Source organism: Panthera onca, chromosome D1 (genome assembly GCF_046562875.1).
Source record: "Panthera onca isolate mPanOnc1 chromosome D1, mPanOnc1 haplotype 2, whole genome shotgun sequence".
Taxonomy (NCBI): Eukaryota; Metazoa; Chordata; class Mammalia; order Carnivora; family Felidae; genus Panthera; species Panthera onca.
Genome location: NC_138348.1, coordinates 108,135,397 through 108,162,572, shown reverse-complemented (window position 1 = coordinate 108,162,572; position 27,176 = coordinate 108,135,397). Strand labels below are relative to the sequence as shown.

At 40.8% G+C, this 27,176-nt stretch overlaps 2 protein-coding genes across 9 annotated transcripts in view; both read right to left on the bottom strand.

Moving 5' to 3' along the window:
• Positions 1–8,322, bottom strand: part of CD1H11orf65 (chromosome D1 C11orf65 homolog) — a 78,911-nt gene extending 70,589 nt beyond the window's left edge. For 4 of the 8 annotated variants that reach the window (XM_060604612.3, XM_078432717.2, XM_060604617.3 and 1 more), the window contains exon 1: positions 4,735–4,836. The gene's annotated coding sequence lies outside the window, so the exon portion shown is untranslated. Of the gene's footprint in view, positions 1–4,117; positions 4,674–4,705; positions 4,837–8,226 lie in introns of those variants that run through there. The other 4 variants (XM_060604613.3, XM_060604618.3, XM_060604614.3 and 1 more) reach the window with 3 other exon arrangements.
• The window catches only part of POGLUT3 (protein O-glucosyltransferase 3), a 28,448-nt gene continuing 7,155 nt past the window's right edge, over positions 5,884–27,176 (bottom strand). The window contains exons 2-9 of the mRNA XM_060604609.3: positions 22,109–22,306; positions 18,988–19,274; positions 15,326–15,542; positions 13,632–13,828; positions 11,632–11,826; positions 10,204–10,308; positions 8,227–8,348; positions 5,884–7,465 (exon numbers count right to left, since the gene is read on the bottom strand). Coding sequence (XP_060460592.2) covers positions 7,432–7,465; positions 8,227–8,348; positions 10,204–10,308; positions 11,632–11,826; positions 13,632–13,828; positions 15,326–15,542; positions 18,988–19,274; positions 22,109–22,306 — 1,355 coding nt within the window. The 3' untranslated portion in view covers positions 5,884–7,431. The remainder of the gene's footprint in view (positions 7,466–8,226; positions 8,349–10,203; positions 10,309–11,631; positions 11,827–13,631; positions 13,829–15,325; positions 15,543–18,987; positions 19,275–22,108; positions 22,307–27,176) is intronic.

Sequence of the window (27,176 nt, the reverse complement as noted above, 5' to 3'; positions counted from 1 at the left end):
GTTCTTACTGGTACTTCAGTCCCCTTGTTTGGATGGGGTTTAGTAGGATGGGTGTTGGGAATTTAGGGCAGATTTTAACATTTCATTTATATCATGCAGCCATTAAAAACTGTTTTGAATAAATATTTATTGAAGTGAATTATACAATGGATGATAAAGAAGGCTAAAAGTAGTACATATTAATTTGTTACTGGCTTGAGCACAAAGCTGAATGGAGGGGGTCATTCTCACACCCCAAGAACTCCGTAGACAGAACAGCAGGAGTGAAGGCACTGAAAACAGGAAGGTGGGACAGGACGAAGGCCAGTGTGACTGTAGCCAGAGACAGAGAAGACGTGGGAGATAAAGGCAGAGGAGGAGTGGGATCACAGGTCCTACAGGACCTTGAATCCTGGAAAGTGAGAATTTTAAGTGTGACGGGTGGCTGTTGGGAGGGTTACACCAGAGGAGCAACATCACCTATCTTGTGTTTTCTTAAGTATCTCTCCAACTGGTGGCAAAAGGAAACTAAAAAACTAAGCTATCGCTCTGGCTCCGCCATGAGTAATTATACAGTCATAACTATGTAAATATTAGTATTAACTCTACTGGCATTACAACAGTAATACCCCATAATTATATAGCCTACGATAATACCACCCATGATAATATGAATTTGAATATCACATGATTGGCGACTGGCTCCTGTCTCCAAAGCAGGCTGACTCTGGAACAACTCAAGCTTATACTGTATGCAATTAAAATTTCTTAAGCCTACCTAGTATGATGGCAGGATTCTTGTTGTGTTTTTAATCAGGAAGATGAGGGCAGAGGATGAGTATGCGTAAATATGTGTGTTGTGGCACTTCGGTCCAAGAGGTTTGCAACAGGAAGTTACCAGATAATAACTAAATCTAAAAGACACCAAGGGGGCACGTGGGTTAAGCATCCAACTTTGGCTCAGGTCACGATCTCAGTTTGTGAGTTCGAGCCCTGCATTAGACTCTTCGCTGTTACCTCAGAGCCCACTTTGGATCCCCTGTCCCCGCCTCTCAGCGCCTCTCCCGCCTTCTCTCAAAAATAAACAAACCATAAAAATAAAGAAAAGACACCAAGAGCAGGGGCACTTGGCTGGTTTAGTCAGTAGAGCATGAAACTCTAGATCTCAGGGTTGGGAGTTTGATCCCCATGTTGGGTATAGAGATTAGTTAAAAATAAAATCTTACGACAAATACAAAACAAGTAGACTAACAGGTTATTTAAAATATGGAGGTAAAAACTCAAGGAAATGCACGTGCAATAAAGACAGAATAGTGGGATGAAAAATGATCAGGGCTATGTTGGCACAAGTAGTCAGGGAAGGCCCCTCTATTAAGAAGACTAATTTTCAAGATGCAAAGAGACAGGACAGTTGCAGGAGACTGTTCTAGGCAGAGAAGATAAAAACGCCCTGAGATAAAAGAGCTTGGTGTGTTCAAGTGGCTGAAAGCCAGCAAGCAGTATTGCTGGAGCTTTGAGAAGAGGCAGAAGTTGGGGGGGGGGGGGGGGAGGTGAGAGGGGTACCAGGAGCCGCACTATAATCAGCTGGGAAGTGGACTATCAACTGCTGGTTTATCAACTACTGGTTTGGACAGTGCACCACAGCTTGTACTGGCTGCGTGGAACCAAAATTTAAATGCTCAGGAATCTTGTGAGCTGGTTTTTAAATACAGGGACTACTAAAGATTATTTAAATTTAGAGTAAAATAAAGTTAACTAATACTCAAAATTTATCCCCTACCAGTGATCTTACTATTACAGGGGACCGTAATATACCACCTGAAAACATGCCACTCTGGCACAAGGACTATTTAATTTTTTAACGTTTATTATTTTTGAGAGAGAGAAGAGAAGAAACAGAGTGTGAGTCGGGGAGGGACAGAGAGAGGGAGACAAAGAATCTGAAGCAGGATCCAGGCTGTGAGCTGTCAGCTGTGAGCTGACGCAGGGCTCAAACCCATGAACTGTGACATCATGACCTGAACCGAAGTCGGACGCTTAACTGACTTGACCCACCCAGGTGCCCCTGCGTAAGAATTATTTAGAGCTGAAGGCAATCTAGAAAGAACAGAGGCAGGAAAATCTCTCTATCCTTCCCACCTGTTTAAAAGCAGGACACAAATTTGCCTTTGCAAAGGTGTTGCCTCTCTGCTTTCCCATCCCAATAGGAAAAAAATAACCATGATCACCAGACACAAAAAGTTGACACTGACACAGGTCTTTACAAATCTAACTAAAATAACCCCTACCTTTTAATAGTTTCTCCAATATATTTACCTTCCCACAATTTACTACCTCTATAAATCCAAACTCCTTTCATCACTCTTTGTTAAAATGGTATATAAATCCCTGGGTCTAATGAACGTCCTCTTTGGGTTTTTAATTCCTTTTCTGGGAGACCCCCAATTTTATGCATGTAAAATTGAAATATTAACATCAAATAAAATATTTGTCTTTTCTCTGGTCAATCTGTCTTTTGTCAGTTTAATGTGCAGGTCTCAATTTTAAAACTTAAAATAGTAGACAAAAAGTTTTTTCCTTTCCTACACTACATTTTACTGTTTATCTCTTGAGGTTATTTACGTTCACTGCAGAGGCATTACTGACAACTTTGGCTGGATTCTTTGTTGTGGGCCCTGCCCTGTATGTGGTAGGATGTTGAGCGCAGTCTCCGTACTCTACCCACCAGACACTGGAAGCACAGTTGTGACAACCGAAAAATGTCTCCAGAAACTGCCAATGTCCCCTGGGGAGCAAAACCACCTGTAGTTGAGAACTACTAGTCTCCATATGTTGTCTTTCGGTATATGTGTGGTGTAAATAATGTCATGGTGCACTACCACACGTCTTCCCAATACCTGAGGTCATTTCGGTGTCTCGAAATTGGTCGTGGCCAGGCTATTTTCATCACAGAAACTGACAAAAACTATAAACCAGGACTTGATTTATTGTTCTGCTGGTTGTCTAGATTTAACAAAGTGGTATCGAAAATGTTAACGGACACTAAATTTATAAACGTGTTGTATGGGTCACCATTACATCAGGAATAGCACAAAATACTGACACAGTATCTTCCAGTATTTGTAATTGACATGATTCGGAAACCAGTCACACCACAGAGGAGTGATGCTATCCCACATATTTCAAGGAAGGGAACGTGCTCAATTGCATCAAATGCTGAAGGGTCAAGTAAATTAAGAATAAAGAACTACATTTGGCCAGATAAAGTCGCTGGTAACCTTGAGAAGTAGTTTTCAGCTGAGTAGCAAGGAAGAAGGCCAGGGATTGGGTGGAGGAAGAGGCCAAATCCAGACAGCAGGTACAGTAACAAGTGCTTAGAATTCTGCCAAGAAGAAGCTACAGGAGTGCGTGGGTGGCTCAGTCGGTTGAGTGTCCGACTTTGGCTTGGGTCATGATCTCATGGTTCATGGGTTCAAGCCCATGTTGGGCTCTGTGCTGACAGCTCAGAGCCTGGAGCCTGCTTCATATTCTGTTTTCCCCTCTCTCTGCCCCTCCCCTGCTCGGCTCAGTCTGTCTCTCTAAAAAATAAATAAAAACATTGAAAAAAAAAAAAAAAAAAGCAGATACAGAGCAACAGCTGGTGGGCAGGAATGGATTCCCAGGGTGGTTTTGTTTTTGTTTTTGTTTTTAATAGGACAGACATTAAAGCATATTAAAATGTTATTAGGTATGATCCCATAGTGAGGGAGAAATTTTAAGTGCAAAAGGGATAAACTGAAGGGTGGCAAAAAGTCTTTGGAGGAGGTTTAAGAGTCCAGAAAGGGGGTAGGGACAGCTGGTGGCCTTAGATAAAAAGTGATACTGCTTTCACAGGGTTATTACTATGAGGCTCTAAATAAATGCACCAACCTGAAAACACTGCATACATTGTAAGACACTAGAAAGTACTATAAAACCACTGCTCAAGTAACGAAGGAATTTACTACACCAGCTTCCAATTACAGATTCAGAAATGGAAGGTTTTTGTCTACCCCAACTCGGTGATGATTTTCATTAAATCGATTATAGCTCCACCAGTCTTTTATCTTCATGAGAAAAAGCCTACAAGGTAAGTCTCTGAATTCTCAGTTCCACTTACTTTAAAAGCTGGGAAGGAGTACTAAAGTTAATTTGCTGGGATCGGAACCTCTTATCTTGTTTTAATGAACAAACCAAGGTGTTTCAGGACCTTTCTCTGTTTTGTAATCTCGCTCTTCCTTTTTTCCTGTGCTTTCTGCCGAGGGCGGAGGAGGGCAGACGCTTTTCCATCTCTACATAACGAAAACCATTTCACGGGTAGAACGGAAAAAAGGTGAGGCGGGTTAACAAGTACTTCGCCCCCGGCCTCCAGGGAGACGAAACTGCGTCTCCGCGGAGGGGCGAGGATCGGGGACCGTGAGGCTGTAGGCCGAACAGGAGCCGCGTCAGCCAGGGCCGCGCGAGTTCCCCGAGGCCGAGCCGAGGACGCAGGGCCCAATCGTGGGCAGCGCTGGAAACCGGAGGCTGGAGGCCCGGGGATGGGGGCGCTTCAGGGAGACCAAACGTTTTTACGGGGGTCGGCTGGGGAGCGGAACTCAAGCGCAGGGTGGGGGGGCGCTTTAGGGCGCTGGACAAGGGTGGTCTTAGAACAGAGGCTACAGAGAGGAGAGACCAGCTGTGATATGGGCACACACGGAAGGGGTACAACCTTCCCTTCCCCTTTCTACGCCGCTGTACCTGGCTCCGCAGAACTTCTCGTTAGCACTGCAAACGGAACCTACGCACCTCTACTTCCGTTCTGGCCCGTTTCAAGGCCCCGCCCCGGCCTGTCCCTCGGCCCCGCCCCGCCCCAAGGCCCCGCCCCTCAGCGCCGAGCTTCCCTCCTCCACCACCACCCCCGGCCCCGCCTCCGTCTCCAGCGTATCCAAAACGAAAAAAATGTGAGGCTAGTTGAACCTGTTAGTTCTCGCTGCGATTGTTAAAGGCTTTGAGGCAAAGCATTTTGAAAGGGAAACCACAGTGCATTTCCGCGATTTGGGGCTAAACTTATTATAAAGCCTGGTCACTGCCACCAAGGGCTTTAAGGATGTGGGAGAAATACACAAAAGCTTTCATATGTAAGTAATTTATTCATTTGTAAATAAGAAAACTGATCCTTCTAGCGATTTGGCATCTAGTGCTCAGGATCAAAAAGTGACACGTGATTGTAATCTAATGAGATTTCTAAATGTAAGCTCTTTAGCTGGTAAATCCTAAACCAGTTTTATTTTGTTAATTGAGGTATAATTGACATACACATTAGTTTCAGGCGTACAACATAATGATTTCGTACGTGTATATATTTATTGCTAAGTGATCACTACAGTAAGTCGTGTATAACTTACTAAACCAGTATAACTAAACCAGTATAATGACGACCTAAACTGTCTAAGACATTGCACTTCTTGTTATTTTAACCTGGAATCAGAAAAATAATGGTGTCAAGCCCAAATTTCTTTCCCCCTAATATTAGGGAAATCCCACTAGGGACTGAGTGGTGGTGATATAAATTTGGGTTCATTCACTCATAAAGACACAATAAAATTATAATTAGACCAACCCAGTTGCAGAAATACCAGGGCTATAGGTTGTTACAATCTTTTTTTTTTTTTTTTTTAATATTTACTTATTTTTGAGAGGGGGAGAGGGAGAGGGAGAGAGAGAAGGGGCGAAGGGAAGAGAGAGAGGGAGACACAGAATCTGAAACAGGCTCCAGGCTCCCAGCTGTCAGCACAGAGCCCAAGGCAGGGCTCCGATAACTCTTGACCTGAGCCTAAGTCGTCGCTTAACTGACTGAACCACCCAGGCGCCCCACTTTCTTCAAAACAAAAGTTGTCTTTTTCAAAATATTATTTAGAAAATTTACTTTATTTAAAAGTGTATAAAATATGTCCCATGATACAAAATTCTAGACATAGTAGACTTAAAAACAGCATAATGGAAAATATAAATATCCATTTTCTTATATATATCTTTTGTGCACTTACAGTCTTTTCCTAGGTTTACATTTTTCTTTATTTTATAGTCTAATTCATACTTGCAGTAAAAACAAATATCATAGGTATATAGCAAAAAGTAAAAATTCCCTTCTCTCCGTCCCTTCAGATATTGGTAAATAAAATCTTTCCAAACTTTCAACCATACAAACATATTTTTGTTTTTTACATTCATGGTTTCACATTATACATGCTGTTCTGTAACTTACTTTTTCCACTGAATACTGTAACGGAAATCTTTCATGATAGTATGTTTAGAGATACTTCATTCTTTTTAATGGTTGTATTATATTCCTTTATATATCATTATCTACTTGGCCAGTTCCTTCATGAAGGCTATTCAAGGTGTTTCCGACATTTTACTAATAAAAACGGTGCTGCAACAAATACCCTGGCAGCTTATTTAGACAAATGCACTTACTATATTTACTTGCACATCCTTACAATCCTCTTCTTTGAAATATCAGATTTTTTAAATGACAGTTGAAGTATTAAAAATGACTAATGGATTATGTGGGTAATGTGTGAATTCGAAGGGAAAAATCATGGTTTTAGTAAAACTACTTTATTAGGTTATATTCATGTCAACAAACCAGAAAACCATTTAAGCTAACTTTGAGGGCTCCACTTAATTTCTTAACTACATCCTCTCTGTTCCATGCTCAGAGGCTGCCTGATGTATCTCAGTTCACTTTTCACTCTCAGTCTTGTTTGGCAGCTGGTGATAGATATTTAAAAAATTTAAGATGTTTTGAACAAGATGCCATCAGCCACAAGGAAGGAGCAGGGGTTGGTGGGCAGGGAGGTATGAGGGAGGGCAAATTTTCTTTCCATAATCTCGGCCTTGACAAACCCCAAACTCCGGGTACAATATATACAGGACATGGATTCATTAGGTTATGGTCCCAGTACAGCTTGCCCTGTGACCGTGTACTTGGGAACAACTGGTGGGTATTGGTTTTCCTTGGATACTTGGCTTTGGTTACACTGCTCTTAAATATGGTTTTGCTTTTGTCTAGTTACACAATTCTGTGTTCTTATTGACCTTCAGAAAAAGATATGACTACTTTAAAGTGGTTACATTATAGTGCTTTCCAGATTAAGTAAATATTTCGATGAGAGGAGTCAATATTTTTAGATTGGGAGGGTAGATAGCTCTTGCTTTGGGGAAGTGCTCATTAGTGACATGACCAATGACTCTTGGATGGGTGGTTTTACAAGGAGTGTGTAACGAAGTTCTGGGCGTTAAGTCTTAAGTCTTGACCCCGTCCAAAAAAAGGCGAAGGAAATTTCAAAGTTTTTCTCTTGGCAGTGCAAAACCACTGCAACAGCAAGGATGCATTCAGGATGTTTGCCTTTCTTGTCAGCATATTAGTGAATTCCCAAAATACCAGGCTTATTACTGTTGCTTCTGGCAGATGTTTTCAAGTATCCTTTTATAGATTAAAAAAAAAGTAAAGATCCCCACCTGACTATCGTTATCTTCCCTCTATTCAATAGATAGATAATGAATGGTTCCCATAGGATGTTCTCATGTACTTTAATAACTGTGTTGTCCTTGCTGGGTGTCCCACCCAGGTAGATTGGAAATTACTAGCTTACGACACAATTTCTCCTTAATTTTGTCCCAGGCTTCGGTAAAACTTAGCTAAAAAGATCCAAGTGAGCTTTAAGACAACACTGCCTCCCTAGTCTCCAAGCTACCTTTAATAAGGGAACCATCTTCTCCTCCCTTAACTGTTCTTATCAGACCTTCCAGGAGGAGGCTTGCCATTACTGAATGCCAAAAGCAGCCTGCAGGAGAAGAAATTACGCACTGAGACGGAAGGACCCTGCACAAGCATTTCTTCTTCATAACTGGAAGAGGAGGAGGGAAAGTGAACAAGGGGCAGGAACACACCAAGAAATATGGCGCCAACGGTTTCCTAGAGAGTGACATTTGGGCAAGCCTATCTACTATGACCCGCAAGTTTTCTTTTTAAAAAAACAAACTGATGCCGATGATAGCGGTTTTTACACAAAAGAAAATAATACTCAAAGACACATGTAATGCTGGCTCTCCTACTGCTCCAACCATGCACGTTAAGTCTCCTGAACTGCGCTCGACACAGGGTGGCCTCTACCTGAATGATCTGAATGCTTGCAGGCAACTCCTCGGCCACACACGCAGGGCTGTGAGTGTGAGCTGACTTACAGCTCTTCTCTGGAAGGTCTTTCCCGGTGGCACTGGCACACGGACGTGTCATCATCAGGCTGAGCAACAAGTTCCATTCCGTCACGTATTTCCGGTTTGCTGGACTGACGCTCGGCATATTCCTGGAATGTGCGTGTGAAGGCAACTCAAAGATTAGTCCCCAAGTCATCCCACTGGATCCTCCCTCCCTACCCCACTCACGCCATCCTTCCTAGTGGCTGTGTATCTTTAGAAAAGATTTCTTTCTTTTAACGGTTATTCATTTTTGAGAGACAGAGCACAAGCGAGGGAGGGGCAGAGGGGCAGGGAGACACAGAATCCGAAGCAGGCTCCAGGCTCCAAGCTGCCAGCACAGAGCCCCAGGAGGGGCTCAAACTCCAGAACTGTGAGATCATGACCGGAGCTGAAGTCCCGACACTTAACCGACTGAGCCACCCAGGCGCCCCCTAGTGGCTGTGTATCTTGAGACTACAACCAAAGGTCTGCTTTATTCCAGTCCCCACTTCAGTTGTTACGGGTACTAAGTGCAATATTTCATAATCTAACAAGGAACCCCAATCTATAATTCTCTGTGGACATAGGAAGCCTCCACAAAAGGAGGTCAAGCCAGGCATCCCCATTTGAAATAACAGCACCTCTTGGCATTTACCCGCCAGTGATGAATGAATAATTAAATGTGTTGAACACTCAAATCAACAAAGATGATATGTATCTCAAAATAAAGTTGCCGGTCCCACACACCCTTCCCTTTAGGCTCATAGCCACATATGTTTTGGCTACAGACCTGCGTGGTGTCCTCCTACTTGGCCACTGACTGAAATATTCCTATAAATTAGACTTCCAGTTCAGTGGTTCCATATACCTCGAGCTGGACATTCCTGGTGGGGGGCCCAACCCCCAAAAATACTGACACGAGTACAGTAACCAACTTAATAATTTAGGGTGAAAAACCCCTACTATTCAAGTTACAGGCAGACCAATGGAGGGTGCACAACTCATTTAAGGGAAAGGCTACTTTTAGTAAATAGTGTAATTTATCATTTTAATTTTTCTACGAGAGAACAGTATCCCCCAGCATCTGAAGAAATGTACTTTTCTTCTGCCCACAGAAAAATAAGTTTAGGTTAAAAACAGAAGTATTATTTCTCTTTTTTTTTTCTTCCTGGTGAGATTTTACTGTGTAAAAACACAAGATAGTTACTCAAAGAACCAGTCCTTGCATTTCCGTATTTTAGGCCTAAGGTGTTAGAACCATTAGAAATATATTTCATTTTGGGGTGCCGGGATGGCTCAGTCGGTTAAGGGTCTGACTTTGGCTCAGTTCATGATCTCACGGTTTGTGGGTTCGAGCTCACGTTGGGCTCTGTGCTGACAGCTCAGAGCCTAGAGCCTGCTTTCTATTCTGTGTCTCCCTCTCCCACTGGCACTCTGTCTCTCTCTTTCTCCAAAAATAAATAAAACATTAAAAAAATTTTAATAAATGTATTTCACTTGTTTGTTTTTTACAGCAAGCTGAATATTGGCTTTCCATCCTATACCGTGATACCAAAAGCATGAATCTTAAGTAGTAAGAACAAAGAGGCAGACACGTTGAGCAGAAAGAGATGTTCATGATCTCCAGTCCAACCCCCTTACTTTCTAGAGGAGGAAAGATATCCTCTGAGGTTCAGAAAATACCTAAACTAGGAATTCCACAAGGCACTTCATAAAAGCACTGCCAAGGTAGGGGGAGCTTTTCATCTATATTTGGAAGGTCTCGGTGTACTGTTTTTCATAATACCGAGGTGGGATAAAAATACAGGGGCCACAAAAAGACTTAGCACTGATCCTGTCTTTCTGCGGGCTGGTGCTCGGCTTGGCCAGAGTTCCGTGGACTGACTCTCAGAACCCTATGGAGAAGTGAGGCACCCAGGCCCAGCATGGGGTCTGAGGATGCTCCCCCACCCCCTCCCGGCAGGACGGCCCTCGGGCACTCACCCGGAATACTCTGTAATAGTAACAGTAAAGCCGGTGTGGCTGCAGCAGGTCCCTGGCCCTCAGCTGCCCTTCTTTTGCAATCTTCTTGGCTTCTTCATCATTTTCCTGAAAGGTTTAAAAAAACAACAACACGATAAGTGAAAAGTACTCCTGTGACCACCCACCCTCCCAAAGAAGGCTACTGGCGAGTGTGAAGCAGGGCCGATGTCGGGTTAAATGTGAACAGCATGGAAGACGCCGAACGGGATGAAAACAGCCTCAGCATGAGGCTCTGAAAAATAGACAAGGTACTTTGCTAGACATCTGTTACACAGCAATGGTCACGCGTGTTTGGACCCTGTTCCACTGGCTCAGAAGCTCCCCCCACCCCCTCCCGCCCCATACCTTCACCCAACATGCAGCTTCTCTTGTGTCTCCTGGCTCCCCAGGACATTTAGGGCTCATCCTCTGTTCCCCCATCCTAGCCTCTCTGCTTGGTATGAAAATGCAAACTGGAGTAGAATGAATCACTTTTTATGTTCTAACATGTCTTAAGAGCTCCATTGTAATTTGCAGTCAGAGCCCCAAAGTTGTTACCAAGCAGTACCTGTGAAAGTCGAGCTTACTGCTGTAATAGTAAATTCGGTGATTGGTACCCGCAGGCTGTTCCTTCATTACCAGGAACACTCAGCATTCCTAATTATACTTTTGGAAAATAGCTAATATTCTACTCTGCTGCCCACAGGAAAAGCCACTGGCAAGCAATCCTTACTTTTTATTAAAGGTCACCAAAATGATTCTGCCTCGGGCACCCACTTATTTGCATACCCAAACACGGCTTCTCAGAAACTTAGAACAAAATCTTATAACGAAAGGGTAAATTTCTAGAGCTTCATAATAAAACAGAACAGCTTTTTAATACTTTTTCTTTAAAAAATACGAAAACAAATCATATTTTATGGAAAACTTGTAATTCTTGGAATGTTGTATAGCATGCATCGATTGTGCCTTTTTCCTAACTGGGAACAAGAAAAGAGCATCGTAATTGCCTTTAATGTCTTCTTGTGCATAAAGGACTCTAACCCTGGGTTTTTCAATCAGCGATTTGCATTCAGTGTGTTTTTGCTTGATTAGTGTGTGTATGCATGAATACTGATTCCTTCAGAAAAATCTATATTCTATATAACACTGTTATATTCTATATAATATATACATTCCATATAACATTGGACTTCCAACTCTTCTAAAAAATCCTCAAAAATGTTGATAAAGGGTATTAAAATGACCTCAATGTTGATTCTTTAGCCATTTCAAGGGAACAAAAGTTCCAGAAAATAACATTTCTCTGACTAAATTATGTCAAGGTAAATTGCATCATGATGGAACTCATGTAAATAATATTGGTAAGTGTGTTATCACCTCAAGAAATTAAAACTGCAGAAAGCGTACCTTGGCCCACTTAATTTTCTCTAGTAAATCGCTAAGATTTCTTTTAATTGGGACATAATGTTTCCAAGGCTTTAGTGCCATATAGAAATGTTCATAGTATGTTGAGTCCTGCTTCAGAACCAGACTGTCACCCAGCATGAGGTACGGGTATCTATACGCAGCCACAGTCCCATCCACGTTCACTTGATACTTGTACTAAGAGATTAAAACAAACATAAACAAAGAAGAAATTTAACAGCCATTTGCTTCACTTCTGATTGTCATCAACACCATAATACTAAATATAAAGCAGTTATTTTCCATGTTCCAATTTCACTGTTTAAAAGTTATACACTTCATTTTGTAATTCACATTTTCTCTTTGTATTAAAATCATAAGCAGCCTTTAGCACATTGATTTTAGGAAATACAATGCAGTGGGGTGTCTGGGTGGCTCAGTCGGTTAAGCATCCAACTCTTGATCTGGCTCAGGTCATGATCTCACAGTTCGTGAGTTCGAGCCCCCCCATCGGGCTCTGCACTGACAGCACAGAGCCTGCATAGGATTCTCTCTTTCCCTCTCTCTGCCCCTCTCCTACTTGCTCTTTTTCTCTCAAAAAAAAAAAAATCTTAAAAAAAAAGAAATATAATGTATTTAAGGATAAGATAATCAATAGTTTTAGGAAATAATTTAGGAAATAGGAGTACCTTTTTCAACTCTATGTAATGGGGATTCAGATTTCTGTGACCAGGGAGGAAAATGTTTCAAAAGTTCTATGTTTGGGGTGCCTGGGTGGCTTACTCGGTTAAGCGTCAGATTTCAGCTCAGGTCATGATCTCATGGCTCATGAGATCGAGCCCCAGGTCAGGCTCTGTAGTGACAGCTCAGAACCTGGAGGCTGCTTCTGATTCTGTGTCTCCCTCTCTCCCACTTGCACCCTGTCTCTCTCAAAAATAAATAAACACTAGAAAAAATTTTTTTTTATTTTCTAGGTTTATTAAAACTGACTTCTGGTAACAATTTACACTTTCATGTATACCTAATTTCCCTTGTTCCTTATACCTACATAAGTATGAAAAAGGAAAGTGTTACCTCCAGAAAGCTCAATTTTAGAGTTGAGCACATAGAAATGTGGAGAAGTTCATGGACTAGTGTGATGGCTTGCGACATAATAGGTACTTGGTTTACATATTTGCTGGATTAATAAGGCTTGGTTTACATTTCAAAATCACTTTTCATAGGAATTAAACCTCACTTGATCATAATAATGTGAAGCACATATTATGATAACCTCTCTTCCCCCCCCCCTTCTTTTTTTTTTTTACAAATGAGAAAACTGGTGTTCAGATAAATTTATAAACCTCTATTCTTTGAGTTCAAATCCAATGTTTTTTCATTCTATCACACTGATATGAACAGGATGTACTCACAGATTTGGTAATTAATTTTTTCTTAAGTAATTGGTACCAAAGAGTTTTCTAGCCAGTCAGATTCTGTCATACTGTTCACATCTCTATCCTTTGGGCCTCATGACAGTGCTCTGAAGGAGCAAGGCAGGCATCTTGCATGTTTAGGGGCGCTAAGAGATGAAGGTTCCACAGTTAATGGCAGAGGCAGGACGCGTACCATAGTTCCATACTTATATGGAGTTTATACTCTTTCTGTTTACAAAAGGCATTTAAGATCACTTTATGTAAAAGGTATTTATAGTCCCAGCTTATAAAATAAGTCTAAACAAGAAAAAAACAGATAAATAAATGCACCCAAAACCCCAGGTTAATCCTCGTACTATAGTATTAAATACAGTCCTGGCCACTGGGTAGACAGAACCAACAAAAACAAAAATACCAAAAAGGAGACCACAATGAATGCTCTAATTCCCTATTGTTGGAAGGGAGAAAGTAAGAAAGTGTGGGTGTGCCAGCTCAAAAGACTGGAGAAATCTGCCCACCCAGTGATTTGGTAGACTTTTAATGCAAGTTTATCACTTCATATTCATACAGGAAGACATAAATGCATACCTTAAAGAAATCAAAGAAACCTATCAATTTAGCTTTTCCAAGCTCCTTTTCTTTCTCTTGGAAAAAGAAATATCCTGTAATTCCTGCATCTAGGAGCTCTGGGTTTTCCTTGGACATCTGTACCAACTGGAGTCTCTCTTCTCGGCTATCTCTACCTCTGAAGAAAGCTTTTTCTGTTTTATTGATCCAGGAAGGCCCTAGAGGTTTGAAGCCATAAAAAAATATGATTATGAGTTTGACATTTATAAAAATGGTAAGCATAATCATCTTTAATATACCATTGTCATTTAAGATGTTAAAGCTCTTTTATCATCAACTCATCTCCTAAAGTAAGGTGCTGTTTCCAAAAAATAGGGGATTGAGTACCTTCCTGAGATACTTTCCAGTTTAGACTTTAAAAACAGCCCTTTTATCTGCTGTATCACATAAAAGAATTCTCTCATTTCTCCTATTTGTCTACCTGTGAGAGCTCACTCAAATGCTAGAGTGTCTGTTGTATGACTTTAGGAGTTATCCAAAATAACGCTGGATCAAGTTCAAAGCAAAAAGCATTCAGCAACTTGGCCACTCACCCAGGCATTAGCTTCTTCCATCCTTTGTGCTTCACAATAAAAAATGAGCTAGGCTTTTGTTCTTAGACTGGGTGACCAGAACAAACTATATAACTAGGTAACACCCACGTCTTTAATCCTTAGGTTGCTCAGATTTTTGAGCACATCACCTTTGAATACAGGGAGGATTGTCTAATATGCTCTGAAATCAAAATATATATATATATATATATATATATATATATATATATATATATATATATATATAAAACTCAACTATATGCATGTGTGTAAATATGTGTGTGTGGGGGGGGGGGTTTCTTTCCCTAGAAGGAAATATTCTAGAAGAATTAACTAAATCTGTTTCTATGATTCTAAAGAGAGGTCATTAGTTAACACCTGTTACTCTTCTAAGGGATAAATTGTAAAACATAGAAACTGGAGAGGCTCACTCTCTTTAATATTTTAGTACACTTCTCAAGAATTCACTGTTACCAAATAAAAAGTCAGTTTTGAATCCATGCTATCTTCAGGTAGTTTGCAAAGAGTCTTCGGTCGCATCTGCCAAATAAGTCCACCAAATCACAATAAATGGGAACAGAGTTTATAAAGAAAGGCAGGGTTAGGCAGGGTTTATTCTACTCAGGGAGTCTGGTTTAATAAAAAGTTGTGTTGGGCCATAAAATGTAAGGCCATCAAATGGGAGTGGGGGAGGGGCAGAAAGAATTCAGGTTGTAAAGGATCAAGTAAGGCAGAAGGAAGAAATGAGAAAACTCCTCACTACATGATGAGGGAGTAATATCCAAATAACACTGCTATAACAATTCTCTTACATCCACATATAATTTTATGTTTTTCAAAATGCTTTCTGGCTCCATCCAGCAATATAAAGGCACTGGAGTCAGAATTAAGTGACAATTTTACCAAATATATATTTTCAAATGGTATTTACAAAGGACCAACTCAAAGGAGACCCAGTTACGGCAGGTCTGGATTTTACTAGTCCAACCCATACATCTAAGTTTTGGATTAGAGGAATCCTACACTGCCCTTTCTTTCTCGGTTAGAAAAGAAGAATGATGGTTATTTAAATATATACCTACTCCCTTTTACCTCTGTCTTCGAGAACAAACTTTTATTTACCTGTATTTCCCTGAATAGAGAGGAGATCATTTGTGACACCCCTCATTGCTTCCAGTGTCGAGTGGGAGATGTCATATGTTGGAAGGATAATGTCTCGTGAATCCAGGGAGCCGCACCACGAAACGATAGGTAAAGGGCCAGGGGTTTCATTGACTTTTCGATGCTCCAGAGGCCAATCTCCAAGATTAATATAAAATTCTATATCGGGGAGAAGGACCTAAATAAACAAAAGATGAGACATCAGTTCTGCAAAGACCTCAGTTTTGGGTACTAAATGCTTCTGTTCTTTGGCTTTTTAAAATATGTCTGGCAAAAGTGAACATTTGGAAACAGCAGAGGCGAGAAAATTGCCCGTCAGTCATCAGCAGTATCAGAAAGTCAAGGGTGAGGATGGCAGATGGCAAATTCACGCAACCAGGAGTCAGCTCCTTCTGTCCAGAGATGGTGTTTCAAATTGCTTAGTGTCAGGGCACCTGGCTGGCTCAGTCGGTGGAGCGTGTGACTCTTGATCTTGGGGTCGTGAGGTTGAGCCCCATGTTGGGCATAGAGATTACTTAGTAAAAATATAGATAAATTATCAAAATTGCTTACTGTTCTAGCAGTGGACATGGTATAGAACAGTACAAATAAAGGGCTTCAAGAACTCTTTCTGCCAGCTGCCTACTAAAGAATTGACAAGGTTAGACCCAAGCCCTTGTTTTCCTTAAGTATCAAACCTCCACGTCACGTCTACATTTGCTTCCGGAATCTGCCACTCCGTGGCCATCTCCGCGGTCAATGCTTTGGTTTAGGCTCTTCCCATCTCTTGCCTAGATTGGTGCAGTAGCTTCCTCACTAGGTGTTCTGCTCGAGGCTCTCCCCACTCTGATTAGCTCTCACCTTGCTGCCTAAATGTCTAAAACCCAAATTCATGTTACTAGAAGCTTAAGAGAACCTTAAGCCTACAGGACAAGGTGTAAACTGTCTGGCTAGAAGGCAAGGCCTGTTATCTCGTTCCAGCTAAGCTATAAGCCTCACCTTCCACCCGAGAAGGTGCCGGTCAACTTCGGGCTGCTCTCTGAAAACGCCAGCCACTCTCCTATGCAATTCCCTTCCCACTTGGAACATTCTTCTCCTCCTTATTCACTTGGTGGTCTCCTTTCTCATCCTTCAAACTCAGACCTGATGTTACCTCCTCTATGACTCCCCCTCCCCAGACATTTTCACCCTGGGCACCTGCTTTCCTTACAAGCTACCATGATGAAGTACAATTTGTTTATATCCATACACCACTCCAACTTCCAAATAACAAAACAAGTCCCACCAGAGCAGGCTGCTCGAAGTCCAGAGATGAGTCTCATTTGTCTTGGATTTCTTCCCAGCCACTGGGCAAAGAACCCAGAACAAGAGGGAAGGGCCAGGGATGGGACTACTCAACCTCGTGCTTCCCCACTATTGTTTATAAACTCATTAATAAACTCCACACCTAAATAAATAAATAAATAAATAATAATAATAAAATAAACCAAAAAAACCTCAAACAAACAAAAAACGCACAAAACACAAAACAACAACAACAACAAACTCCATACCAGAAGTTCTCACTATAGAATGGGGTTTCTTCATCTCAGCAGTATTGACATTTTGGTCTGGGTAGTCGTTTGCTGTAGGCAGTTCTGTGCATTGTAAGATGTTGACTAGTATCCATGGTCTCCACCCGCTAGATGTTAGTCGCAACCCCCAAGTTGTGGCAACCGAAACTGTCTCGAGACTTTGCCAAATGTCCTCGAAGGGGCAAATTAATCACTAGGAAAAACCACTGCTCTAGAGGCAGCAACATGAGTACAAGGTAGGACACAGGGCAGGGTGGACTGGTGGGTGGTAGGCCAGGAAGAAAGCACCACCTTTGTGATCAGGTACCTGCGATGTGCTCATACCGTGGGCGAGTGCGGAGCGGGGAGGAGGCTGCTTTTTAAAATAAGAAGTGATTGGGGCGCCTGGGTGGCTCAGTCGGTTAACCACCTGACTTTGGCTCAGGTCACGATCTCACGGTCCGTGAGTTCGAGCCCCACGTCGGGCTCTGTGCTGACAGCTCAGAGCCTGGAGCCTGCTTCGGATTCTGTATCTCCCTCTCTCTCTGACCCTACCCCGTTCATGCTCTCTGTCTCAAAAATAAATAAACATTAAAAAAATAAGATAAAATAAGAAGTGACTGCAGCCACACATTCAGCACACTTGGGAAAGTGTGTAACTCATATCACCCAAGTTGGCTTTTGGTTTAGACAACTACCTTGACAATCTTGAGTGGGAAAGGTAGAAAAACTCCCAACCTCACCCTTCACTCTGCATGGTCAGGAAGCAGGAGGAACAAAAGGCAATTTGAACTGCTCTGCTTGAGGGTTTTGCAGGTGTGGAAAGAAGGGTAGAGGGGTAGAGTAGAGGGGAGTGGGGGTGGGGGCGGAGTTGAGAAGTCTTCTGAAAGATAGAGGCCCAAGCATATTCTACTAAGAAGCCAAGACCTGAACATCAATGACAGCCAGTGAGAAATTCCTGGAGGCAAGGATGACTGAGTCTGATTAATATAGGCATGTCTATTTTTATTTACTTGTTTGTTTGTTTGTTTAAAGTTTACTTATTTTGAAAGAGAGAGTGAGCATGAGTGGGAGTGGGGCAGATAGACAGGGAGATAGAGAATCCCAAGCAGGCTCTGCACTGTCAGTGCTGAGTCCGACACAGGGCTTGAACTCACCAACCACGAGATCATGACCTGAGCCGAAACCAAGAGTCTCTTAACCAACTGGGCCACCAGGTGCCCCCAGGGATGTCTATTTTTAAATGTTAGAATTTTTGTTTGGTTGGCTTTTACTACACAATGGTACAAAACAACCTCTCTGTTACTAGAACCATCAACAAAACGTGCCATGCATACTATCTTTTAGAGATGGTTAGGATAAAACAAGGAAAAGTGGTCTAAGTTCAAGTCATTTTGAGGTAATAAGAAACAAAAGAGCTGCAGAAAGTGAAATCTGAATGGAGGGAGAACTACAAGAAGTGACCTTGGGGCTAAAAATGTTTGGGAGTCCACGAAAGCGTTGGGAGTTTTATGCAGGGCCTACTTACCTGGGATGGGGGCTCAAGCCATTTAATTTAAATATTAAAGGAAAGAAAGATCCATAAAAGGGGAGAACTGATGAACACTCAGGTGGTGGACATCTTAGCTACACATTTGCAAGGCCAGAAGCCATTTCTATCCTTTGCCACTGTTATTCCAGGCATCGCAATGTTACAACTACATAATTAAACTACAGTTGACCCTTGAACAATGCAGGGGTTGGAGGTGCCAATCCCCACACAACCTAAATTTTGTGTATAATATTAGACTCCCCCAACACTTAACAACTAATAGCCTACTGTTAACTGGAAGCCTTACCGATGACATAGCTGTTGATTAACACATACTCTGTATGTTATATTATATACTGTGTTCTTCCAATAAAGTAAGCTAGAGAAAGTAAACTGCCATTAGGAAAGTCATAAGGAGGAGAAAATACACTTAGAGTACTGTACTGTATTTATTTAAAAAAAAAAATCCATGTATAAGTGGACCCACGCAGTTCAAACCCATGTTGTTTAAGGGTCAATTATATATTGTTTTTAGAACCAATGAGTTCATGCTCTCATACCTTTCTTGCCAGTGACAGTAAAATCTCATCTGAGAACATTTTGAAGTCTGTGTATTTCCCTAAAGATCTCCGGTAGATGTGGTTGTTGAGAATCGTGTAATGGACAATGGCACCCCTCTCGTCCCCAAACCTTTTCGGAACTTCATTTAACATCTGCTGGAGATTGATGCTGGGGAAAGAAGCGAAATCTTTTGCAATCTGTGGTTCCTCGGTTGGACAAGACAGAGTTTTTTGCCAGGCCTGAGGATCCTCTTCTGGACACTCACAGTACTCATGGTACACTGGTCCTAGGGAAGGCAAAACACGTGTAATGCCATGCTCCATTAACAAGCACCACAACACAGGGAGTTGTTTCTGCCCGATGTGAACGTGGGATGATTTCTTGGTGAATTCTAAGATTATCCAGATGGGGATAATCTGCCCTAAACAAATCAGTGGTGAAAGCAGTTATGTCAGAGTCCCATGCTTCCATTTTCCATCCCCGTCTTGTACGCCTCTAGACGACCTACAGAGCATACGCTCTCTCCCCATATCACCCACTCTCAGCCAACTAGCTGCTGAATTCAGTTCTAGTGCGTTATAAGTGCCTGGAGAACATAAGACAACTTACCTTTTAGCAAAGAAAAAGAGAATGTATTACTTTTGAGGCATTATTATATAGTAGGGGTGGTGACTTTTTTAAAGACAAGATGGAGAATCTCTAAATCTCTTAATCACTGAATCTCTAAAATCATTTCTGTCAACACATCTCAGAGAAGAAATATGTAACCCAGGTGTATCTGGCAGTGTAATTTTCTTTGTTTTCTTTTTTTAAGTTTATTTATTTATTTTGAAAGAGAGAGATTGAGCACAAGCAGTGGAGCGGCAGAGGGAGAGGGAATCCCAAGTAGGCTCTGCAATGTTCGTTTAGAGCGAGACGCAGGGCTCAAACTCACAAACCACGAGATCATAATGTGAGCCAAAATCCAGAGTCAGATGCTTAACCAACTGACCCATGCAGGTACCCCCCCCCGGCAGTGTAATTTTTAAAAAAGAATTTAAATTTTATACCCAGCCATAAGTATAAAACTTCTCTGAGGACTCATTTTAAAAGAACTTTTACAAATTTTATATTTTACTTCAAAATATATTTATATTTAACTTAACATAAAAACTTCTAACAAACGATTGTGTCTCTTGACTATTTCTACTTCCGACCAAGGTGAGTAATATGGATTTACCACCTGAAACTATCAAGAAACAGGCAAAATACATGAAACAGTTTTTTAAGCCACCAGACATGAGGCAATAAAGGACACTGAGTCTGAGAAATAGGAAGCAGATGAGGTAAACCCTACAATTGCTAAGGTTACTGCTTAAGGGAGTTTCTAGGTTATGGAAATGGGGAGAAATATAGGTTGAGCCCAGCAATCTCACTGAGTTGAGGAGGCAGAGCAGAGTGTCCAGGGAGAACAAGGCGGCTAGAATTTATAGGGCATAGTCTATGAAAGGGGAGAACTATGCAGAAAGAAAACTCCAGAGATCTGCGAAAGGTTCCCCCCTCAAGTATTTAGGGTTTCTGAAGTATGTATATAAGTGAGGAAATGATCCAAGGCAGGGAAAGAATGAGTCAGAATGATTAGAGGCAACAGTAGTACCCACTGGTCATAGAGGGTTGGAAATAGTGTCTGTTCACACAAGGCAGACTGGAAAGCATCCTTATTTCTGAGGCTTGGGTAGACCAGGCAGAGAGATATTACCTGAGTGCTGGGGGAAAAAAAGCCATAACCAAATGTGGCTCTGGTCTCACCTAACAAATTGTAAAAGCAAAATTTGAAAAATTCAAACTATTTCCAAGTAACTTAACTGCATTCTAGAAAAAAGCTCAAGAAGATGAGAAAGTGCCAAGAGATGAAAAACAGACTGGATACAATTAATGACAAATTGGACACTGCAGAAGAAAAGATTAGTGAACTTAATGACGTAGCAATAGAAAGTAGACACAATGAGGGACGCCTGGGTGGCTCAGTCAGTTAACCATCCGACTTTGGCTCAGGTCATGATCTCCTGGTTTGTGAGTTCGAGCCCCACGTCGGGCTCTGTGCTGACAGCTCAGAGTCTGGAGCCTGCTTCAGATTCTGTGTCTCCCTCTCTCTCTGCCCCTCCTCCGCTCACACTCAGTCTCTTTCTCTCTCAAAAATAAATAAACATTAAAAAAAATTTTTAAAAAAGAAAGTAGACAAAATGAAATGGAGGAAAAAAAAGAATTTTAAAAATGAAAGGAGCATCAGTGTGTTCTGGGATAATTTCAAGTCCGATATAGGGGTAACTAATTCTTGGTGGAACTCTGGAGTAGAACAGAAAAAGTAATGAAGAAATCATTGCCAAAATTTTTCTGGATTTAGCAAAATCTATAATCCCAAAGATCTAAGATGCTCCACAAACCCAAGCACAAGAAACATGAAGAAAACTACACCAAAGCACATAATAATCAAATTGTTTAAAAGAGCCATGAGAGAGAAAACCTTCAGCAGGATGGAGGGACAGAGACAGATGTCAGCAGATTTACTGTTGGAAACAATGCAAGCAAGAAGACAGTGGAACAACATCAGGAAGAAAAAAACCTGTTAATTATTCTATATTTAACAAAGATGTCTCTCAAAAATGAAGGCAAAATATAGACTTTTTCAGACACACAAAGGCTGGAAGAACTCATCACCAACATTCTCACACTAAAAGAAATGTTAACAGGAATCCTTTAGTCGAAGGCAAATGGTACTAGATGGAAATACAGATATGCCAAAGAATTAAGAGTGTTGGAAATGTTAACTACCTCGATAAATACACAAGATTTTGTTGCTTATCATTTAAATTTCTTTACCTAGTTTTCCATCCCTCAAAATTCCAAGTTAAATTGAGCTCCAGGAGGGGCTCCTGGCCAGCTTAGAGCATGCAACTCTTGGTCTTGAAGTCGTGAGTTCAAGCCCCCCATTAGACATGGGATTACTTAAAGTGAGCTCCAGGAGGTATGCATACAATGTTTACTCTGTTGTACATGACTTCAAGGTCATCATAACCCATTTTGAAACACATGGGGTCTACACATATAAGGCTGGCTCTGCACTGTATAATAATCACTTACCTTTCAAAATATAGGGAGACTGAGCCACATGTTCATCACCATAAAGGACCTCTATCTTCAGCCCTTCACTGACAGTTTCATACATCCTATATCGCACCAAAAATGTCCCATCATTCCTGTCCAAAGGTTTGGGGACGTGAATCCGGACTAACTCTTTAGGTGAAAGAGATTTGATTACTACCTTGAATAGTGTTTGACCTGAAAGAAAAAAATATATATACGTAATGCTACTATTTCATGGTTATTTTGTCTTATCAATTATTGGATAGGTGTCTCTATACTAAAGTTACTTTTTTCTATACCATCAATTGTAAACAGAAGTTTTAGTGTGGAAGGTCCTTGATACCAGGAACAATGTCTGGGTTATGCCTGGAAACCAAGTATCTAAGTCAACATTTGATTCATTAGTCATTCAATAAAGATTTACTGAATGAACAAAATCAATACATTAAAAAAGCAAAGAAGAGAAGAACTTTTTGTCTATTTGCTCTTTTTTCCTTTGTGTGGGTTTAAAACAGTTCAGGTATTTAAAAATCCATAAACTCCTAGAATGACAGGGCTCTATCACGATCCAACTTTCTCCTGGTAAAATATACACCAGCTTTCTTGTAAACCATGTTCATACCAGATAACCCTCATTTCTGAGGAAATTTCCCGTTTGTTAACCCAAATTTCTAGCTATACTTCTAAGTTTATTTCCCTAAATAGAGATTATAGCTAGTTATATAGTTAGTTATATATATAGTTAGTAGACTGTGCACAAATATCACTCACACACACACACACACACACACACACACACACAATTTTCACACACGTTTGTAAATGCTAGAGTTTACTTCTCTAAGCTTTTTTCCTCATGTTGAAATGAAAGTTATCCTAGGATGATCTAACATCCTTTTCAACTCCAAAATTCTGTGGGTTTTCTATTCCAGAGTAAATAACACCTCCTTAGTAAACCTCTCCTTCTCTTTTTGTAGTATACTGACTGATTTAGACTTTGAAACAATACTGTTGTGATTAATATCACCGTGATCCAGGGATAAACACTGCAGTATCTTTCTTCAGAGAGTCTGCAGATCAGGGCAGATCTGATCCCCAGGAGCTTTGAGAATAAAGATCAGTTAATGTCCTCACCACAGTTAATCACTATATCAAAGGCAAATGTGTTAAAAAAAAAAAAAAAAAAGTGGTGAATCCTCTGAAATTCACAGCCCTGGAAAAATATAGTGGTGACCAAAGTAGTCTTTGATCCCACATCTATCATAGTATGAAATTAAGTATGTTTAATATATGTATTTTTGAAATTACTGAGTGAACCTAAATCTAGTTTCTTAGTTTCTAAATCTAGTGAGTGAAGTTTCTAGTTTCTTTTGATCTTCAAGGGTTTTACTTTTTCCTGTGGGTCAGGAGAGGTGTCCCTCAGTCTCTTCAGTTTGTAATAGTAATGTAGTATCTGACATCTTGCTATTAAATTTTACTATTTTATTTTAGCATTGAAATGAGTGTGATAAAATTATGAAAGCAATCTGATAAAATAAATGAACTATAACCAACATAGGGAATGTTGTAAGAAAAAAGGAAAGAATTTAGTGTGAAATTATTTAAAATGTTAGCCATTTACCTGAAATGCTTAAATGAAGCATATTAGTTATTGCTTTCATGTTATTTCTCACTTGGTTTTATTTTTATTTAAGTGACTTTTTTTAAATGTTAATTTATTTTTGAGAGAGAGACAGAGACAGAGCATGAGCACAGAAGGGGGCAGACAGAGAGGGAAAGAGAGAATCTGAAGCAGGCTCCAGGCTATCTGCACAGAGCCCAATGAGGGGCTCAAACTCATGAACTGTGAGATCATGACCTGAGCTAAAGTCAGATGCTCAACCAACTAAGCCACTCAGGTGCCCCTCTCAATTGGTTTCAGAAAGACAATACAGTGTGGCAAACTGAAAATCAGGCAGGCAGAGCCTGGGAACTAGGAGGTAATTTCCATTATATTCTCCCCAAATAGGAAACAGAAAAGCTTTGTCTCTTGATCAAAGAGTCCTGTTCTCCACAAATTTATGATTTTAAATAAACAAAACAGATATAAGAGAAACATATTAGTGACTGTGTGATCTTTTTGGAAAAAATAGATTTACAGAAAAAAACAGCTCCAAAGTGCTTCCTTATTTTTAAATTCAAAGAATTGGACTAGATATTGTCTTGCCTCTTCCAACTATAAAATTTGTCTCTGAAATAGCATTTAAACATTCCATTTCAAGATATACGTATAAAAATAAAATATAGCCATTTTTAATATTTTAATGTTCAGCTATGTTTATAGTAATCTTACACGCCTGTGTCATTGTTGGCATGACATTAATGCTGGAATCAACACAATTTAACAATGGCCAGGACTGAAATAGAAATAAGTAATTTTAACCTCATAAAAGAGAAAATGAGGGGCGCCTGGGTGGCTCAGTCAGTTAGGCATCTGACTTTGGATCAGGTCATGATCTCACGGTTCACAAGTTCAAGCCCCACATCAGGCTCTCTGCTGTCAGCACAGATCCTCTGTCCCATTCCGTCTCTGCCCCTCCCCAGCTTGTGCTCCCTCTCTCTCTCAGAAGTTAATAAACATTAAAGACAGAGAGAGAGAGAGAGAGAGAGAGAGAGAGAGAGAGAGAGAATTAGAAGAGGGCACTTTGAAATTGCTTCAATGGAAGGAATGTGAATTCTCATTGGCCCCAGGCACCAGCATACTGAACAGACTTCAAGCCGAGCTTGAATTTTCCTACTTCACAAATTCAGACTTTAAGAGAGTGAGTTAAATGAGGCTGCAGGGTCCATGGACACCAAAGGAGGTTCACAGGATCAAAGCCTTGTATCACTGGAATCAGAGCTTCTGAAGGCTTTTGGTTTGGAAAGGAATACATACTTTTTTTTAATCACTTACTTAGCATTTATTATGTGCCAGTGCCTGAGCTGGAGATTTTCATTTGCATTTTCTACGTTCTTTATTTCCTACAAGAATTTGTAAGGTGGGTATTGTCAGCCTCATTTTACAGATCAGGAAACCAAGACTCCAAGAGGATAAGTAACCTGACCAAAGTCACCTATGTTAGGTAGGAGAGCCAGCTTGAATCCTTCTTCTTTCCAAGCCCCTCCTGAATCCACCTGGTCACGCTATGTAAGGTTAGCATATTGGTCTGCAGAATTCGGACTTGGAGGAATAACCTCCAGAGCTCCTGGTACAATGGAGTCACCGCCTCCCGTTTTGTTTAGGAAGATTATGAAGGCTCGACAGCTGGAACGAGTGTCAACCCCGTATGGCCAAGGGAACAGAGTGCCAGAAGGCCAAGCTGTTTTGCCTTGAGGCTAAACGTAATCTTCCAAAAATGTCTGGCTGTCTGCTGACCATGGATGCTCTCCAGGAACTTGCTGAAAGCCGATGCATGACAATCATATCACGGGAGATTTGATTAGACGGAAAGAGCATGCATGGATGTGTACCTTGGCTCTGATGCTTAATGGCTGTGGGGCCACAGGCAAAACATTTTAGCTTCACTGAGCCTCAGTTTCTTATGTGTAAAGCGGAGAGAATAGTACCTATCCTTCTTATCTCACAAGATGATTAAGGAGAACAAATTAAACATGACACAGTTTAAAACACTAAAGTGCTACCCAAGTAGGAGGTAAGATTATTTTCTGAATATACTACTACTGGTGAAGGTAAAGGAGGACTGAGTAGAAAGCGAGTATTTGTATCCAGCCATCTTGGGATATTCCAACCACCCTGCCTCCACCCTTTCCTTTCTTTTCTCTACAGTATTTACTGAGCATCTCTGCCAGGCATTATATCAGATGTTGGGAATGTAACAATGTTAACAGGTTTTGCCTACGTTCAGAACAGAACGAAATACTCAATTTAAGTCAGAAGGGAGTAAAAATACACATGAAAGATAGCTCCTTTCCCCTTTATCCAAGGTCACAGACCCTCTAATTTCTCTCTTTGGATTCCAGTTTGAAATCCTTTGCTTAGACCATTCAAGATCACATGTTTGTTATCTAGGTACCTGGAGATACACAGCATAATAACAATATTCAGACAAATATGACTGTTAAATGGGAGTAATAATTATTAAGGGAATCTTGGTAAGTCATGTAAGAAGGTCTAAATCTTGAGAGGAAAATTGCCTCAAGGTGACTAGGTGGCTCAGTTGGTTGAGCGCTCTTTCTTTTAAAAGCATTTTATTGCCATCCTTATTCACATATTTTCTTTTTTTTAATTTGAATTTTAGTTTACCTTACAATATTGGTTTCAAGAGTAGAATCAGCGATTTATCACTTACATACAACAGTGAGAGCTCATCATGACAAGTGCCCTCCTTAGTACCCATCACTCATCTAGCCCATCCCCCACCTGCCTCCCTCCATCAACCCTCAGTTTATTCTCTGTCATTAAGAGTCCCTTGTGATTTGTTACCCTCTCTTTCCTCCTGCCCCAACCCTGTATGTTCATCTGTTTTGTTTCTTAAATTCCACACATGAGTGATATCACATGGTATTTGTCTTTCTCTGATTAACTTTTCTTGCTTAGCATAATATATTCTAGTTCCATCCACATCATTGCAAAAGGCAAAATTCATTCTTTCTGATGGCTGAGTAATATTCCATTGTGCGCGCGTGCGTGCGTGTGTGTGTATAATACCATACTTTCTTTATCCATTCACTAGTCGATGGACATTTGGGCTGTCTCCATAGTTTGACTATTGTTGATAATGCTGCTATAAACACTGGTGTGCATGTACCCCTCTGAATCTGTATTTTTGTATTCTTTGAGTAAATACCTAATACTGCAATTGCTGGATCGTAGGGTAGTTCTATTTTCAGTTTTTTGAGGAACCTCCACACTGTTCTCCAGAGTGGCTGCACAAGTTTGCATTCCCACCAAGAGGGTTCCCATTTCTCTGTATCCTCACCAATACCTGCTGTTTCTTGTGTTAATTTTAGCCATTCTGAAAGGTGTGAGATGATACAAATCACATTGCGATTTGTTTTCCTGATGATGAGTGATGTCGGACAT